The sequence below is a fragment of the Peromyscus eremicus genome, chromosome 2, assembly GCF_949786415.1.
Source record: "Peromyscus eremicus chromosome 2, PerEre_H2_v1, whole genome shotgun sequence".
NCBI lineage: Eukaryota > Metazoa > Chordata > Mammalia > Rodentia > Cricetidae > Peromyscus > Peromyscus eremicus.
The window spans coordinates 29639250-29656439 of NC_081417.1; the positions used below are offsets into that span (position 1 = coordinate 29639250).

The 17190-nt window shown below is 37.1% G+C and overlaps 1 protein-coding gene across 2 annotated transcripts in view; it reads right to left on the minus strand.

The window, feature by feature from the left end:
- Positions 1-813: 813 nt before the first annotated feature.
- Positions 814-17190, minus strand: part of Pkia (cAMP-dependent protein kinase inhibitor alpha) — a 75552-nt gene continuing 59175 nt past the window's right edge. The window contains exons 1-3 of one of the 2 annotated variants that reach the window (XM_059253963.1): positions 17078-17178; positions 6556-6733; positions 814-4180 (exon numbers count right to left, since the gene is read on the minus strand). In XM_059253963.1, the coding sequence (XP_059109946.1) occupies positions 4101-4180; positions 6556-6706 (231 nt within the window). In that variant the 5' untranslated portion in view covers positions 6707-6733; positions 17078-17178 and the 3' untranslated portion in view covers positions 814-4100. Of the gene's footprint in view, positions 4181-6555; positions 6734-17077; positions 17179-17190 lie in introns of those variants that run through there. The other variant, XM_059253962.1, reaches the window with a different exon arrangement.

The window sequence follows — 17190 nt, forward strand, 5'->3', positions numbered from 1 at the left end:
TAGCAGCTTGAGTAAGGCAGATTTGATTATTTACAAGGCCCATTTGGCCTGGAGACTTCGGATCCTGCCTGATGGGTGGCTAATTTCACTTGAATCTCACATGGTTTTCTTCTTGGTCTTTTCTACCTGCATGTGATAAAAGTATTGTAACTAAAAGAGAATACCACAAAGATAAAGGAAGGTCTAGTCGAATAGCTCCTGACACCAAATGCTATCCTCAATACAGTGAAGAGGTCTGTCTGTAACAATGTATGCCATTGCTGATTCATCTGAAATCCTTATAGTAGAGGGGGCAATGTGGAGCCTCAGGCCTTGAACTAGTTCTCACAGGATCAGAGTGTGGGTAGGAGGGAAGCAAGTTACCAAAAATCATGTAAGAAGTTAATTTAGGGAAAAGGAGTGTAATGGACTCTCTCTCTCTCTCTCTCTCTCTCTCTCTCTCTCTCTGTGTGTGTGTGTGTGCGTGTGTGTGTGTGTGTGTGTGTGTGTGTGTGTGTTGGGGGTGTGCTGGAGAATGTTTTAAAACTTTTAGCATGTTTAAAATCTCTCTTTCAGATAACCAAGTAAGAAGCATAAGTGTGATGGCATTTCAGATTTGAGAGAGGGACAGCTATGGCAGAGACAAAATTGAGGGTGCTGGGCTACTACAGTAGAATGAATCAGAACTTTCTAGGGTAAAGGACAGGGATGTGACATCAGGAGACTTGGGGACATACACTACACCATGCCTCAAGCTTCGAGTTTCTCTTTTACAGCCCTTTCTCTAGCCCCATGTATTAGTATACAGTAAAGAAATACTCTTGATAGACTGCATTTCAGAAAACAAGTGCTGCTTTTAATATCAATTGTGTGAGCATGCAACATTGCTAAATACAAAAGTCATAGAAGCTCACAAATGACTTCCAAGGCTGCCATTCTTCAGTCAAAGAACAATGCAGGGCTTCTAAGACATCATCAGTTATGGATCCTTTCTTCTTTTCATTTAATGACTACACATTTTCTTCTTACTACTGCAGGATTAACTCAGAAGCTTGCTGCCCAACAGTTACATCTTTTTTCTTTTATTATTTCTCTGAGAAGAAATAGAAATGCCATTCATTTTCTAAAATGGTACCTTGATGCCATGTCTGAGGAAGATTCAGTGGTAGGACATCAACAGTGGGCTGCTGTGTTAGGATTCCCTGAAAAATGAATTTTGTGATTTCTTGTACAGAGTCGAGAGCATTTCTGTGAACTCGAGATGAACATGCATTGACATAAAAATGCTCTCGGTTGAAAAAAGGTAAATTCAACAACTTCTCACTCATCATTAATGTATCAAAAACCGAAATCTTTGCGTTTCTCGGTAATTAAATAAAAAAGCATAGAATATTGATACACATTTATAACATAAACCTATGTAAATTTTCAGTTTACATGCCAGAAGTAAACTCTCAAAATAAGCTATAATTGAATATTTTAAAAAGAAAAACATAAAACAAAAATAAAAGTGGGCTTAGCCACATGTGTTATTGATTCATTTGCAAATCACAAGAAAGGCAAGTCCCTTTTGAAACTCACGGTTCTTCTTTGTAAAACACAAGCTGAGCGAATGCATCACTAACATTTTCTATACAGAGAAACACGCTGTGTAATTAGCTTTAATTTTATGACATGTGGAATAAATTCTGTTGATAGAGAAACATGGGCTCAAATTAGCTTTCTAATCTTGCAAAAATCAGTCCTTATTCATGTTCACTTCCCAATGTGTGGAAGGGGAGAAAGGCTGAACTCTAAATGGTGCATTTGAAGAGCTGGAAGAAAGGGTTCCGACGTGACTCAGTTGGAGTGGTTAACAAGCACTTGTTTGGGCTGCCTACTCTTCTGTCTGTCGTTACAGATTCATTCCCTATGCATTATTATTTACTTGCAAATAACAGATATTAAATGAAAATTAGGAGATTCTATGCACTTTTGCCAAACAAAATTGATACAATGTGGGAGATTGAGAATGTTGATTTTTTTTTTTCCTTTCCAGCTTGAGAATACCACTGGGTTTGAATACAGTACACAAAGAGTAAGAGGCCAAACAAAATCAAAAGCTCCATATGACTTCTCCATTTAGCACTACTTATATATTTGAAGACAAGCATGGCACCACATGCATTAGTAATAGTATATCACACAGGGATATAAACCTTCCACATAGACTCAGCACTGGTTTTAAATTTTACAAAGCACATGTGAAATCAGTTTGGAATTCCACAACTTTAAGAATGAACTTCATATTCACAAGGAGGCTATAAGGATAATTAAACAAGGACATTGAAAACTGTTGAATGTTTTAAACAGATTATCAAAGATTGTCTAACGTGGCCCAGAAGATTCTGCTCACATGTTTGAGTCTATCAATAGATAGCTTTGTTTCACTCCTAACTAGCCTCCAATGAGTTAGATCAAAGCAAGGCCTCCATACTTAATCTGTTTGTTGTTCTATATCCAGAAAGTCATACTTAACATTCCTTGTTTTTCTGGAAAACATCCATTTGGGGACTAAATTAGACTCATGTCCTCTCAGTCAGTAAAAAATGCACTGTAAAGGAAGATATGATCGGACATACCTTCCACCTTGTGAACATCTACAGAGACAGGGCGAGTTCCTGTCAGCCTCACAGACAGCATGTTGAAACACTGCTCTCTACTTACCCTGGAACTGTAGCTGTGTCCTCCAGGACACTTAGGGGATCTTTTGTTGTCATCTGTTATTTGTCCCACAGTTCATGAACCTTGGGCATCTTACTGAATCCTTATTTATTACCACAGACAGTTGGTTTCATAATACTGACCAGAAGGATTACACAGGCCACAACAATTTTCCATACAAGAATCACGATGTCAAAAACACACCATAGGCCATCAACAGCATCAGTAAAAGTGTGGTTAGGTGATAATTATTGTATCAGAATGCAAGTCACACTAATTATTAGTAAAAGTTTACAAACATTAAAAAGTGCATAATAACATCTGGATATTAAAGGGCTGAAAAAGGACATGGTAGAACACAAGACAGGGCTTCATGTTTTGGACTGTCCCCCACAGGGTGGGGAGGAGAGTACTTTCTTCATGAACCATCCTCCAGATTTAAACAATGGCACACATCAGTGTGACAAAACTGATCCACAGAGCACAGTATTTCCAGTTATTAGAATTATCTGGCTTTCTTTTTTCCACTTTCTCAATTTTTAAAAATTCTTAGTATGAAAAATTAAAATTCATTGAAATACCTTCTCGTTTAGAAATAAAATCAATATTGATAGACAGAATTCTTGGCTGTGCAGGTACTGAGAAGACTGAACTCAGGCAATATTCACATTAATGGATATCTCCAAATGCCTGTGTAATAAAGCAAAGGGCTCTCGGGGACTCTGGTGGACTTCATTGTCAGCACAGTTATCAAGAGGAAAGTAGTGTTTTACAAAAGTATGTTCTTCCCTGTGCACGCCACAACACTATGGAAAATTAAAAAGGCAGCCCTTTAAAAAATGAGTGGTATAAAAATTCACAGTAATGTATATCACTTTGTTTTACACAAGCAATCAAAGGGCAGTGCTGAGCAGGTCTACTGTACGATACGAAACAGTGTAAATAACACAGCACTAACACACAGGGACAGAATGCTAACAGTGCTCTCTGGATGGTTCTTTTACTGGGTGACTACTCCAGCCAGAGATAGTTAAACTCTGGGGTTCAACCAACCCTTTTCAATTAGACACAATTAAATCCTCTGACATCATGAGGGGCCAGATGCTACAGGAATCATCAGCGAGGTCGGTGCTACTCTCTACAAGCATTTCATTATACGGTCAAGTGAAAGGACCCATACGGAAAACGATATCCAAGCACAGGCCAGGTGATTTCAACCATTGCTAATGACAGAGGTAGGGAAAAGGCTGTCTGCAGACACAGGCTGGGCCCCCCTTTTAACATGGCAACGAACAGCTTCTTGCCATGCAGCGCAGCCATTTTCTTCCCCTCCTTTTCACCCATGGCAGCAAATACATCCGAGCAACGCCAGGAGATTCGCCACATTGTCAGGTGTTGGTGAAGGTCAGAATGGAGTGTTAGCTTTCAGATTTGGCGGCTTCTCCTTGGGCTTCCCCACTTTGTTCTGTGGAGCTTCTCTGTCCATCATCTTCACCTTCTGAAAAAGACAACAAAAACAGAGGGTAAAGAAAAGCTCATGCTTACTCACTCTTACTGTGTGATGTCGGAGACTTCAGACATGTCCACAAAGTCTGAACATGTTACAGAGACAAGTGTGTTTTTTGGTAGTGCACGATCAAGAAAACAGTGTAAGCATTCAGAGCCTGGCACTTTCTGTGACATCGGAACAAAAGTCAGAAACAAATAACTTCTGAAATGTTCGGTTATCCGTGACTGGCTGTGCTTTTGATAAAGGAAAACTCATAGCCAAGTTCAGTACTCTTAAATGTGCTTTTACAATCTCCAGAAACCAAAGGAGGGATTGTGTCCTGACCCTCTAATTGGAAGAAATAGTTAAAATTTACCTTTCCTATCATTTATATAACTTTAGGATTATCCACCTGATTTCTCAAATATTTTATTAATTCAAAACTTAATAGTAACAGTGGAAGATGGAAAGGATTTTTGATAGTTGGTCAGTCTCTTGTCCAACAGTTTGCTGGTCTCTGATCTGTCCTAACCACAGGTAGGGAGTCAGATTTAGGCAGATGCCAGACAGTAGAATAATGAAGGATGAAAGTAACTGTGTAAATACAGAATGAGGACCTTGATTCCCATAAGGATGGATGGGGCATCCTGGTGTTTAAAGATACTGTTCAGGATTTAGCAATACACTGCAAATAGACATTGTTAAATGTTTGTTAACTAATTATGAAATAGTGGTATTGTTAAATACATATTATAAGAAAACAGAGACAGAAGTGATGAAGGAAGTCCCTCCAAATCTTCAGAAGTATTATATTTGTTTCTATGTGTATCATGTTTTATAGTTTAGACTTTCATTAGTATTCCTTTTTTGCATGGAGAATGGTAAAGTCAGGTTGTTAACAGCTTGCCTAGTTTGAAACTTAATGATTTGAGGAGAAACTAAAAAATTTGCAAGGGCTTAGATACTTAGGATTCAAAGGCAGAGTTGTTTAAAAAAGAAGATATGTTATGACCAGCAATATATTTGAATATTTTTTCAATTATATAATTATAATTTATTTAGTGCAGACTTATATTTTACTCTTTGTTTTATGAACATAAATCTTACTACTATTAAAATTACTTATAGGAATTTAGTATGTTCTCTTGCATGAAAGTCTTGAGTCTAACAATTCTGAGTGACAGGCAAAACAGAAGAAATGAATCCATGGGTCAAAAGTCTGATATTAAGGCTTTCTGAAATTTGTGCAGTCATTTAAAATTGAATATTCATGTAAAAATTAAAATACAAATCTATGAAAAGAAATTGGAATAATTTCTAGATCACAGAAAAAATATATTTACTCATTTCAAGACCATAAAATGAAATAATGCCCTATAGTCTTTCTACAAATTGCTTTGAGAGTTAAGTATATACAATAATGGCAAGGAAGTGATGAGCCCTAAACATGCAGGTCCATGCAGTCTACAGCCATGATGCCAACATTTATCATTAATCTAAAACTGAAAGGGTACCTATGATATACTGACCTTTAGTAACTGAATAACATTCTGCCTTTTTAAAATCATGTACAAAACCTTACACATTGTTCAACAATCCGAAGGCTTTCACACATTTATTCTTATAGTAAAGCCATATTGAGTGTTACAGAGTCAGAAATTGTAGGTTGCTTTTGTGTACACAACACTGTGGTTCCTTGAGTGTGAATTCTTTTCATATTTAATGATTATTTTGTGCAAGTCTTTTTAATAAATTGGAAGAAGCTATGCATGGGGGAACTATTAAAGAACTTATTTTAATACTCAGAATTAAGGCTATCAAATATTTTAATGCATTATTTTTTTTCACTAGTAAAGTCAAGTGACTTGGATAAGTACTAAGACACATTTTTTTCCCACAAAACCATTCAATTATGAAAATTTAAAAACCATTTTATCTAAGTAGTACTTACATAACAAACATTTTTATTTCCATTCTCAATAAAAATGGGTTAGGGTACCTCTTTTGGAATGATGCTTTGAATTAAGGTCTGCCTGACTCAGTTGTGAATCTTTTTAAATATGTATGAAATGTAGGAGATAGCCAGTGTTATTATTCATGACAGGAGTCCTAACACTATTAAAGCTTCTCCATAAGTAATTTCAAAGCTTTTGTAGATACTGAATTTTTTTGATCATGTGTTTTAATTTCTCAATGTGTGTAGGGAACCCTTTCAAGAAAAGTCACTGAAAAAAAGGAGGAATTAAGGAACTAATCTGAGACTTTGATCTTGTCTGAACTGTTTTTAATTGTGTCATCTGATGTGTGTGTGTGTGTGTGTATGTGTGTGTGTGTGTGTGTGTGTCATGTCTTGTTCCTACAAAGGTCTGCATAGAGTGACTCACCTGTCTTGTTGATATCAAGACCTGCTAATTTCAAGGCTAATTCATTGCTGTTGCCACTTGCAGAGGAAACCAGGATATCATGTATTGCATTTCTTCTACCTGTTCTTCCTGAAGCAATAAAATCTGCATATGTAGTTTCCACATCAGTCATTGCTAACAAATATCCACATAGCAGGGACTGCAAAAGAAAGAAAAGGAAGTTAATTGGTGAATGTAATTCTAATCAATGGTGAACATTTGACAGAGAAACATTAGTATTAAATGAATGGCTTATGAAATGAATGGCTTATAAAATGAATGAGAAACAAGTGCTTAGAAGTAGGGTTTGGATTCTTGTCTGAAGTATTTATATCAAACCACAAAAATGACCAGCATGGCAGAAACACCCTAAGGGTGCAGTAGTGGCACACATATTTTGGCTGTAACCAACACCTCCCTGACTGCCAATGTTTACACTTACACTCACAGATACATGTAGTTTTCATGTTTTATTAGAAAAACTTCCTTTTGCAAGAAATGGATACCATTACAGAACACCAAAACCAACGAAAAAGTGAAGAACAAATGATCCACTGGTGCCCGGTCCCAATGGATACATACACAACCCAGTTCCTGAACGTATGGCTCAAGGACCATTATTGAAGAGATCGGGAGTTGGGTTATAAGAGCCAAAGGAACAGCAAGTTTGGTGTAAGACTTGACTACTAGAAATGTCAGAAAAGCTACACTTTGATGAAGTCTCATCAACACGGCTTCCTGTCTAAGTTACTGTTCTATTGCTGTGAAGAGACAGCACGTCCAAAGTAACTCTTACAAAAGAAAGCACTTAATTGAAGGCCAGCTTACAGTTTCAGAGGTTATCCCATTATCATTATGGTGTGGAGCATGGCGACATGCAGGCATACATGGTGCTGGAGAAGTAGCTGAGAGTTCTCCACCCTGATTCATAGTCAGAAGGGACACTGGGCCTGGTGTGGGCTTTTGAAAACTCAAAGCCTGCTCCTAGGAACACATTTTCTTCAACATTAGGGCCATACCTCCTAATCTTTCTAATACTTTAAATTGGCTCCACTCCCTGGTGGTTAGACTTTCAAATATATGAGACTGTGGGCACCATTCTTATTCAAACTACTGCATTGCCTAACTAAGACCTGAACTAATGAGACCAATGGATGTGATAACACGGAAGGGGGAAAGCTCATGGGACCTCAACCCTAGACAAGGAAATATAGGTAGCTGGGGAGTGTCATTGGAGAAATGGTCTTTCCCAGGGAAGAGACTCTCAACTGGTTATCCAATACCAAGTGGTCAGTCCTAAGATAATATACATACAGGTAACATTACACAGGCTGAGCAAGTTGTATTTATGTATTTTTGTATATATGTAACAATTAATAGGCCATGAATTTGAGAGATCTACAGGATGTATGGGAGGAGTCGGAGGGAGGAAGTTGAAGAGGGAAAATGATGTAATTATAAGAGCAAAAAATTTTTTTTAATTATTTAAGAAACCAAAATTCTGAAAGAATAACATTATAGTTCTGTGGTAGAACATATATGTTGTATGCACAATGTCCTGCTTTCAACCCCAAGGCCATCAAAAATAAAAGTAAAAACAAAGTCATAGGAATCTAGGACCCTTCTTGTGCTCAGGATTCAATAGCAATACTTTGACTTCTATTCCAACTGCTCACTGTTGACTTATAGTCTAAAACAGTCATAGATAATAAATTTAATAAATGTAGTAAGAGCTTTGTGAAAATGGTATAGGACCAGCTTTAGCCCACAGGCCATAGCTTGTTTCTACATGGTTTATATCCTAAAATTCTCTTTTCTCATAATATTCTAGAGCTGAATTAGAAATAAGGTAGGGGTTGATGAAGTGGTCCAGTCCAGAGGTGAGCATTCAGCAAGTATACTATCTACAGAGCTAAGAATATTTGAGAAACAGATTCAAATACAGTTTTTATTCTATCATCATCCTAAATCAGGAATTCTAAACATTGCCAATGATCAAGTACTGCTGCCAATGATGAAACATTGTCAATGATCAAATACATCCAGGAAGATGACTCTTCCTAGAGACAAGCAATGGCTTGAGATGAGTAACATATTCCTTGAAATATAATTTTGAATTAGCAGAGTGAATTAAAGTGAACTTCCCAAACAAAATCCATGATACATAAACTTGAATATTGAAACAGTCAAGATACTGAATGCCCCCTAAAGGCCCATGTGTTAGATGCTAGTCCATATGAAGAATTATCTAAGATAGGTGTACCTTGGGTTTCAAATGAATGAGCTTATTAAGTATGTAGCAAGCAAAAGAAAAAGAAGAAATAGCAAATAGAAGATAGAAGAAACATATAGATAGCAGAATATCATAAAATTGGGCACTTTCAACCTCTAATGAAAACTGTTGGAGTAGTTCAGTTAGTAACATCAAGTAAGCTTCTTAGACAAGAATGAGTGGGGAAACCGTACTGAAACAGCCACGCTGGAGTTGCAGATTAGGAGACTGACAACAGAGCAGAGCAGAGCAGAGCAGAGCAGAGCAGAGCAGGTCTTCTTGGGTGAGTTTCTGCCACCAGGTCCCACATGGACGTTTGTATACTATTAGATAATAGTAACCTCTGTTGGAAATGGTTTATCTTCTAGCTGTCACTAAGGGTACATTTTTATTAAATTAAATTCATTTTTATTTTATATAAATGTACCATATTTATATAATTTCCCTCCCCCCTCACCTCTCTAACTCCTCTCATGTCCCAATTGTCCTTTCTCAACTTGATGATCTTTTTAAATTATTATTGTTATGCACGCATACATGTAGGTAAATGAATAAGTGTATAAGTACAATCTCTGAGTCCGTTTACTGTTCCTTCATATGTGTAATTCTCACTCCTCATCAAAGAAATTTCCTTTTACAGAATATGGAGATCATTGTAGAAAGCCACAACTGGTCAAATGCAGAGAACAACCAACTGTGCGGTGGCCAGCTCTCACTGATAGATGCACAGCACAACACCCACATCAAACACTCTGGAACACGGCAGAAGGGAGGACACAAAGGTTATAAGGGTCAGAGTACCAGAGCACCCGCTTTGCTGGGAGATGTCTTCTATATGTGACAGGGAGGCTTCACCCATGAAATCTCAACAATATGGATGCCTAAACACAACCTGAACAATGACAAAACCAGTTGACATGCCAACATGGAAGGCAGAAATCTCATGGGCTCCACTCCTAGATGAAGAGTTACAGGTAGTTAATGACCTTTGAGAGATGGAGAATTAGTCTAGGAATGGACCCCTGATTTTCTAACATCAAGTGGCCATCCCTAAAACCATATACATGTAACATTTAATTATAATTAGCTGTCTTCCTTTCTCTATGTCAAAGAGCAAGGGGACTAGCCTGCTCTATGATAGGGTAGTCTAGACACTTTGTGTCTGGGACAAGGGAGCTGTTCTCATTCTTGGAGAGCTGTCTCAATAAGCTTAAAGAGCACATTACAATTTACCAGTATAACATCTATCACAGACACTTAGGTCCCAGTTCATGTTACTATTGGAGGTGGTGGAACCTTTAGAAGGTAAGGTCTAATAGAAGAGAGTTAGATCACAGAAAGCATAACCTTGAAGGAGGTCTTAGGACCCTGGGTCCTCCTCTTCCTCTTTTTTAGCTTCCTGGGTAATACAAGGTATGTATGCTCTTATGTCACATGTAGCGCTTTGCTACAGCTTCAAGGCATCAGAACCTATCATCAGAAAACAATGAAACCATGGGCCAACTTTTTTAGCTGTCTACACCACATATGTTCTCTCATCAAAGTAACTAGAATTTGGGCTGTGGTTGTTGCCCTGCCATCCAGTCATAGAGTGAATTGCTGAGAAACCTTTAACCATCTTGTTCATAATTACTAATTGGTAAAGAAGGGTAGTGGATAATGTGATAATTAATGTGCTTGAAGTGAAAGGGTGATAACAATGGTACTTAAAACCTCCTCATTTCCAAAATCCTGTATTTGGAGATTCCCTACTCTGGCCATTGTTACCTCTTTCTTCCTTTTCCTCTCATATTTTGCGAATCAGTTCTTCACATGGAGCCACTCTTTAATTCCTTCGAAACCTTTACTTCAGTCTTGCTAGGTGGAGTGCCATGTGAATCAGTTACCCACCAGTTCATGTCTCTTCATCTAAGCATTAGGAAGTCCCTTTGGTCTACTGTGATCAATGCCTTCCTACCTATGTGTCATGCTGAGAAAACAGCCCAGTACACTTTCTTTGATCTCACTACCAGGTGGCTGTTACCAGGAAAAGTTACAAAATTGTGCCAATTGGCTCAACTAGACATTTCTGACTATTATTAGTCTGTAGGCAGAGTTGTGCTGATTCTCTTGTTCACCTCTAGGTGACATTTCCTTGTGCTCTGATCCATGGGAACTATTCCCAGCCCTTTCCAGTCTAAACATCAGACACTGTCTGTTTTCAGTGATGGCTCCATCATTGTTTCCTAAAAGGATATAGGACTCTGGTGGTAAGTTTTCTCAAAGTTCATCTCCTAAATATCTCTCTGTATTGTGTTTTACTGGTGAATTGTTTCCTTTCTTCCTTTCCTTCCTTCCTTCCTTTTTTTTTTTGAGACATGCTATTGGTTTTATTTTATTTCATCTTCAATACCATCATCAGTTGCTGTAACATCATACACCTTGTTTAGCACATTTTTGTTTAGTTCTCACTCTTGAAATCAATATCTAACCACTTCTCAATAAATATTGATTTTTTTTTTTATATCACTTACATTTCACTCTGTTTAGAATGCTGCTTCGAGGGTGATCTCTGGCCATCCTCAAAACCCTCCAAAGCCTCACCCATAGTCTACAAATTCTGAAAGTGAGAATTCCATTTAAGGCTCTCCAGGATCTGAATGGCTCTTACTTTTGCAGGTTTTACTTCACCACTCACGTTCATGCTTGGTATTTTACAGAATATAGCACAGTATTTTTCAGAGATCTGTGATGGTGCATTTGCTCAAATCTGTTGTTCCACCTGGAATGCAGTTCCCAAATAAATTTGCTTGGTGAAACAGACCGAGCCCTCAGAATTCAGCCCAAACTTGTCTTCCTTTTGCCACCCACTTCAGACAGCACTTCATGAACCTGGATTTTCTCTGTACAGGCAGTGACAGCATTATGGGGACCTCTCTTTCTAGACAGATGGCAAGCTACGACAAATCAAGAACTTATTAATGGGATGGGAGTAATATTGTGTATACTCTCAATTGTAGAATGAATATGTGAGATAGCAGAAGTGGAATCCTTTGGAGAGAAAGGGGGGCAGAAAGGAAGAGGATGGGAAGAAGGGAGAGGGGAGTAGAGTGATAGACATGAGAAAAACAAAGTGCCGTGCACATAAAGATGTCAATATGAATCCCATTATTTTATTTACCAACTAACAATAACACTATTTTTAAAAGGACCTGCATTTTGTTATTACTTTTATAATATTCAATTTCTAACATAGTCACTTGCATACAGTTAGAGCTAAATAAAAGTATGAATAGAAATGATGAATTATCTTTCACCAGCAGTCACAGAGAATGCCCCTGCTTCCTGATGATGTCAAATTAACAAATCCTAAAAATTTACCCACTCCAACCTGTATGATTCTATACACAGAGCCCATATAAGTCAATTTTTTGCCTATCTTTATCTTGTTACTTAAGTTTTTTGGAACTTAGGTTCATGAAGTCCCAGCACACTCCTTTTACTTTATGAGGCTGTTTCTGGGTCAGTAATAATGTTTTGACTTTGCAGTAATTCAATCTTATAGTTACAAATATAATGTCATTAGCTAGAACAACATTAGCAACATGATATATAATTTCTACATGAACCTGGAGGTTTAGAGCTGAACAAACATATCAGCCTGGTGAACATACTTGTAAGTACTAAAGGAGAAATGGGGCTAGAGAAATAAGCTTTTCCACAGTAATTTCTATTCTTAGTGATTGTCTTTTAAAATAGTTGTTTCAAAATATGGACTTAAAAGAAAGAACACACTTGCTATTATTTATCATCTGGCAAAATAAAATAAAAAAAAGGTAAAAATCAATAGTTCATTTTTAAGTGTTTTTTTTTTTTTTTCAAGACAGGGTTTCTCTGTATAGCTTTGTGCCTTTCCTGGATCTCGCTCTGTAGACCAGGCTGTCCTTGAACTCACAGAGACCTGCCTGCCTCTGCCTCCCAAGTGCTGGGATTAAAGGAGTGTGCCACCACCGCCTGACAGCATTTTTAAGTGTTTTAAGTGACCCTGAATTCATATACAGAACCATGGCTTAAAAGCCAGGCCTTATTTTATTAAAGCAGTCCTTGCTTTTCCCCTAACTTGTTTTCTCTGCATAATGACGTATGTGGGGTTTGTCTAACTTGCTCTACTGCTGCTGATTTTACGGAGATTTGAAGTATCAAAAATGAAGCAGAGAAAAGTGGTTACGTTTCCCCACGAGAAGGTACCCATGTGAGCAGAATTGACACGTTGAACTTTCAATTAGTGCACTCTTAGTTAATAGGCATATGCTGGGACAAACAGGAGTATGGAAGTTATAAAGGTGTATTGCAATTGTCCTCAAATGGCCACATGCAGCTTGCATTTGACTGAGTCAGTGACAGTGAGAGCAGTTGAATAAAAGCCCACCTCTTAAATGTTTTTGGTATATATTTGTATGCACATACTCTACACATCTAAAGTAAGTTGTAAACTAAGTATTAGGGATTCAGTTACCATTGCCTTCTTAATAATTGTATTAGCTATTAATAGGAAATTAATGTTTTTATAATACTTTTTTGATGAACAATGGATTTATTTTATGATAAAAGAACAGTAACTATCAAGCAGCACATCTAAACGTATGCAAGGCAGAAGGAATGGGATAGCATTTTTGAACAAAAGACATCATTGCTTCGAATTCTATGTATGTCTTTCCATGATAATAATTTTTATTATTACTCTTAGTTCTCAAAAGTGCTTGCTTTCCTATACGCAATGGCTTTTCCTCTGAAGCAACTATTTAGGTACAGGTCTATTAATTCAGGAACGAAACATTCAGAGATAGACAAACATATTACCTCATGGAAAATGAACTTTTGCTATGAAATTCTGGAGAATTATCACCAAAAAGTTATAACAGATACCAAGAAACAAGAAGGAAGGAAAGAAGGAAGGAAGGAAGGAAGGAAGGAAGGAAGGAAGGAAGGAAGGAAGGAAAACAACATCATCAAAAAAATGCCAGAACCTGACAGCAGTATAACAGAGGAGCAATTTGCATATATTCTGACTATATAAAATAAAGAGAAAACCCTTGAAAAATATAGTAATAATGAACTTTAGTTCCTATGTGTGCTGCTCTGTTTAGAATTTTCTAAACATTAACTAATGATAATTTATTGGATATAGACAAGGAATATGGTGGGTTTCTGTAGCCAGTTATACAAACATAAAATTATATTAAGTATGTAGTGGGGGGGAAGATATTTTATTCTTTAAATATTGAGCTATCCAGTGTTAAATTGAATTTGAAAATTTAAATTAAAAAATGACATTTAATGCAATTCAATCAAAATTTACAAATAAAAACTAAGCAAGCTCCCCACACCTCGAGCCTGCCCCATTCTCTCTAGCATATGCCCTTTAATTATTCCAATATCATAATGCAATTACTCATGGACATAAGCCAGGCTTTACTCCAGCAGAACCTACAGACTTAGGTCAAGCTCGAGAGCCTCACAGCGGCATGTACTTACGCCTCCTGTCTGAAGGAGAAGAAGCGGAGCCTACGAAGCTGCGAAGATGGTTTTTATAGTGACATTGAGTCATGAGCCAAATGGTGACTGGAGAACATGCTAATTTTACTTCTGTAAATGGGACACATGAAATGAGACTCACAGACTTGGAAGAAAGAGTGGAGGGACAGCCTCCAGCAAATACTGAAGACGTCTCTCTAATGTGAACAATATGATCTTTTCTTTTAAAAAGAAGTTTAAATGTAAGAAGCAGAAAAAAATCTCTTCTGGCTCCACTCTTTAAATGCATTGACAGAATGCCTGTATTAAAAATAATGAAATCCTGCGTTGTTGTAAAAGCCCCTGAGCAGTTAGCATTGTGTTCAGTGCTTGATAGACATCGGCGTTTGTTGTCTAAGATTTCCATGCATTCTGAAAGGTGATCGAGAACTCCAGTGAGCTTTCATTTACGTGGAACAAAGCTACCAACATTTACCATGTACAAAATGAAGAGGTGGTCAGATTTAAGTATTTATTAATTCACTGAAAGATACCAATAGCCCTATTATATATATTTACATAGACATTTGTATTGGAAAGGAAATAATGTTTTTGAAAGCAAAAGAAACTGATGGCAGGAACTCTGCACAGTTTCCCATTTGTAACGCTGGCTTTTCTACAGGTCTGCCTAACAAGGGACAGCTGGTTCTCCAGTGTGCTTCTGCTCTAGATTTGCTGCAATATGCTGCTCCCATTGAATTATGGGAAGAAAATCTGGCCCGCATCGATTTCTCTTAGGTTGGAAAGTGAAGAGACTTTGAATAGTCTTTTCAGATAACTGTAGAATTTTTTTATACTGTGGACTATAAAACCATAACAAAATGCTTTCCACCCTGTCTGACTAATGTGTCTATCATCTGCCTTGCATCATGAATGGCTCTTTTGTCCTTGCAAGCACATGGTGTGCATGCACACACACAATGCACACACACCGTGCACACACAGTGCACACACACAAACAAGAATCACTCCTTTGGCATGTATTGGTTCACTGGGCATTGAGTCGGGCAAATTTTCCAAATGACAATGTTATTAATTATATAATATAAAATGGTTATTAATGCCACCTGCAACATCATAAAGTCTTTAGGAATTAAAACTTAGAGCTTCATGGGACCAGAGACTACATTTTCCAAAAATTATCATTTTCATGTGAAAGCTTAGATATTACTTTCACAAAGTCTCATTTATTCATTTTCAAGAAAACCTTTGTAAAATCCCCAAGCTCAAATAACCAGAGTTTGCTTCATATAGATGCTCTCAGGAATGGTGATCAGTTAAAAAATGGGGCAGTTTAGATTTTTCCTGAGAAGTCACAAATTTACTAGAGACAATCCAGTCTTTTGATACAGGACAACGGGGCTTTATGAGCCTCCTCGTTTTAGCACATGAAAGACTGAAAAGCAGTGCACTCTAAGACTGAGACTCAATAAAACTGATACTTTGTTATTGATTTGTCAAGTACATCCTAAGTAAGTCCATCATTTAGAAAATACGAACTGAATGTATGTTGTGGTGAAACACAAAGGTTCTTCGGCAAGTTTGTGTCCTTAGTTTGATTAGTTCAAAACCACGGGCAGTTTTCCCATTTTACCTTGTCAACATTAGTATAGACATCAGCCTAATATTTGCTTTGGTGAATGTATTTTATAGTGTTTTTATAAATTCTTAAGTTGGTTGATTTTATCTCTATTTAATCATTTCTCCACAATTTTTTTAATCAAAACTTAAATTCTTTACTAAAATACAAAACTTAAATTTCATTACCCTCATAATGGTTTGCCAGTCAAAACTTGAAAACAAAAGAGTGTCACTTACAACTGTTAATAAAACCGGGGCCCTATCTATTTTGGGAACTACTTTCACTCTATTTAGGGATCCAGTGACTTCAAGGGTACTCGTAAATACTTTTGCTCAATTAATACTTCCCTTTAGCCAACCTTACTAGTGACAATTTCTGTCCTTTTAATGTTTCTTTAGCCAAATAGCTCTAAGGGGGAAGATCAGGTCCTCCTACATTAATTTCTTCAATTTCCTTTTCTCTAGCAACACATGAGCAGCTATCCAGCTCTCTTTGTATGCTCTCACTTATAACAGAGGATTTAAGCAATAACCTCAGCAGCATAGGACACTGACCAATCCCTAGCACACTGAACTTAGTTCAATTTTATTGATAGTTATGTTTTTAAGATTTTTTTATCAAACATTTTTTAACTAATGTTGCGAATGAATATGCATGGTTTACAGGTTCAACACATCTGAAGATACTTCAGTTAGGTAAAGGGGGAGTGCAAAGAGCAAGAACGCATTATAAATAAGAATCCTTCAGCAAGATAGACAGCTATTGTCTCAGTTGCACCCATGGGAAGACGTCATTTCGCCAACGGCTAATTTACAGTGTCTTTTGTAAAATAGAGTTGACGACTTCCTATGATTTATTTTGCCCGTATTTTGGGGATTTCTACATCATTTATTGAATATTCTAAAGACTGTCATACAATTCCTGTGATATCACTGTTGAGACAGTTAATTAGTGGCAGAAATAGTGCTAATTTATCTATGAGGAATATTCACTGTACATTACTAATGAAGAAACTAAATCAGACAGCTTAACTGATTTCTCTAATATCTTACATAATAAGTGGAAATACCGACATAAATATGAAAACCAGGATTTACCAATTTCAAAATCCTAACGGCTTTCAGAGCCTGAGGCTAGTAATGGTCCGCCTTAAGTAAATCTCTCCAAGTGCCTTGTCTTATTTCCTTCACCGGCTCTGTATTAGTTTAGG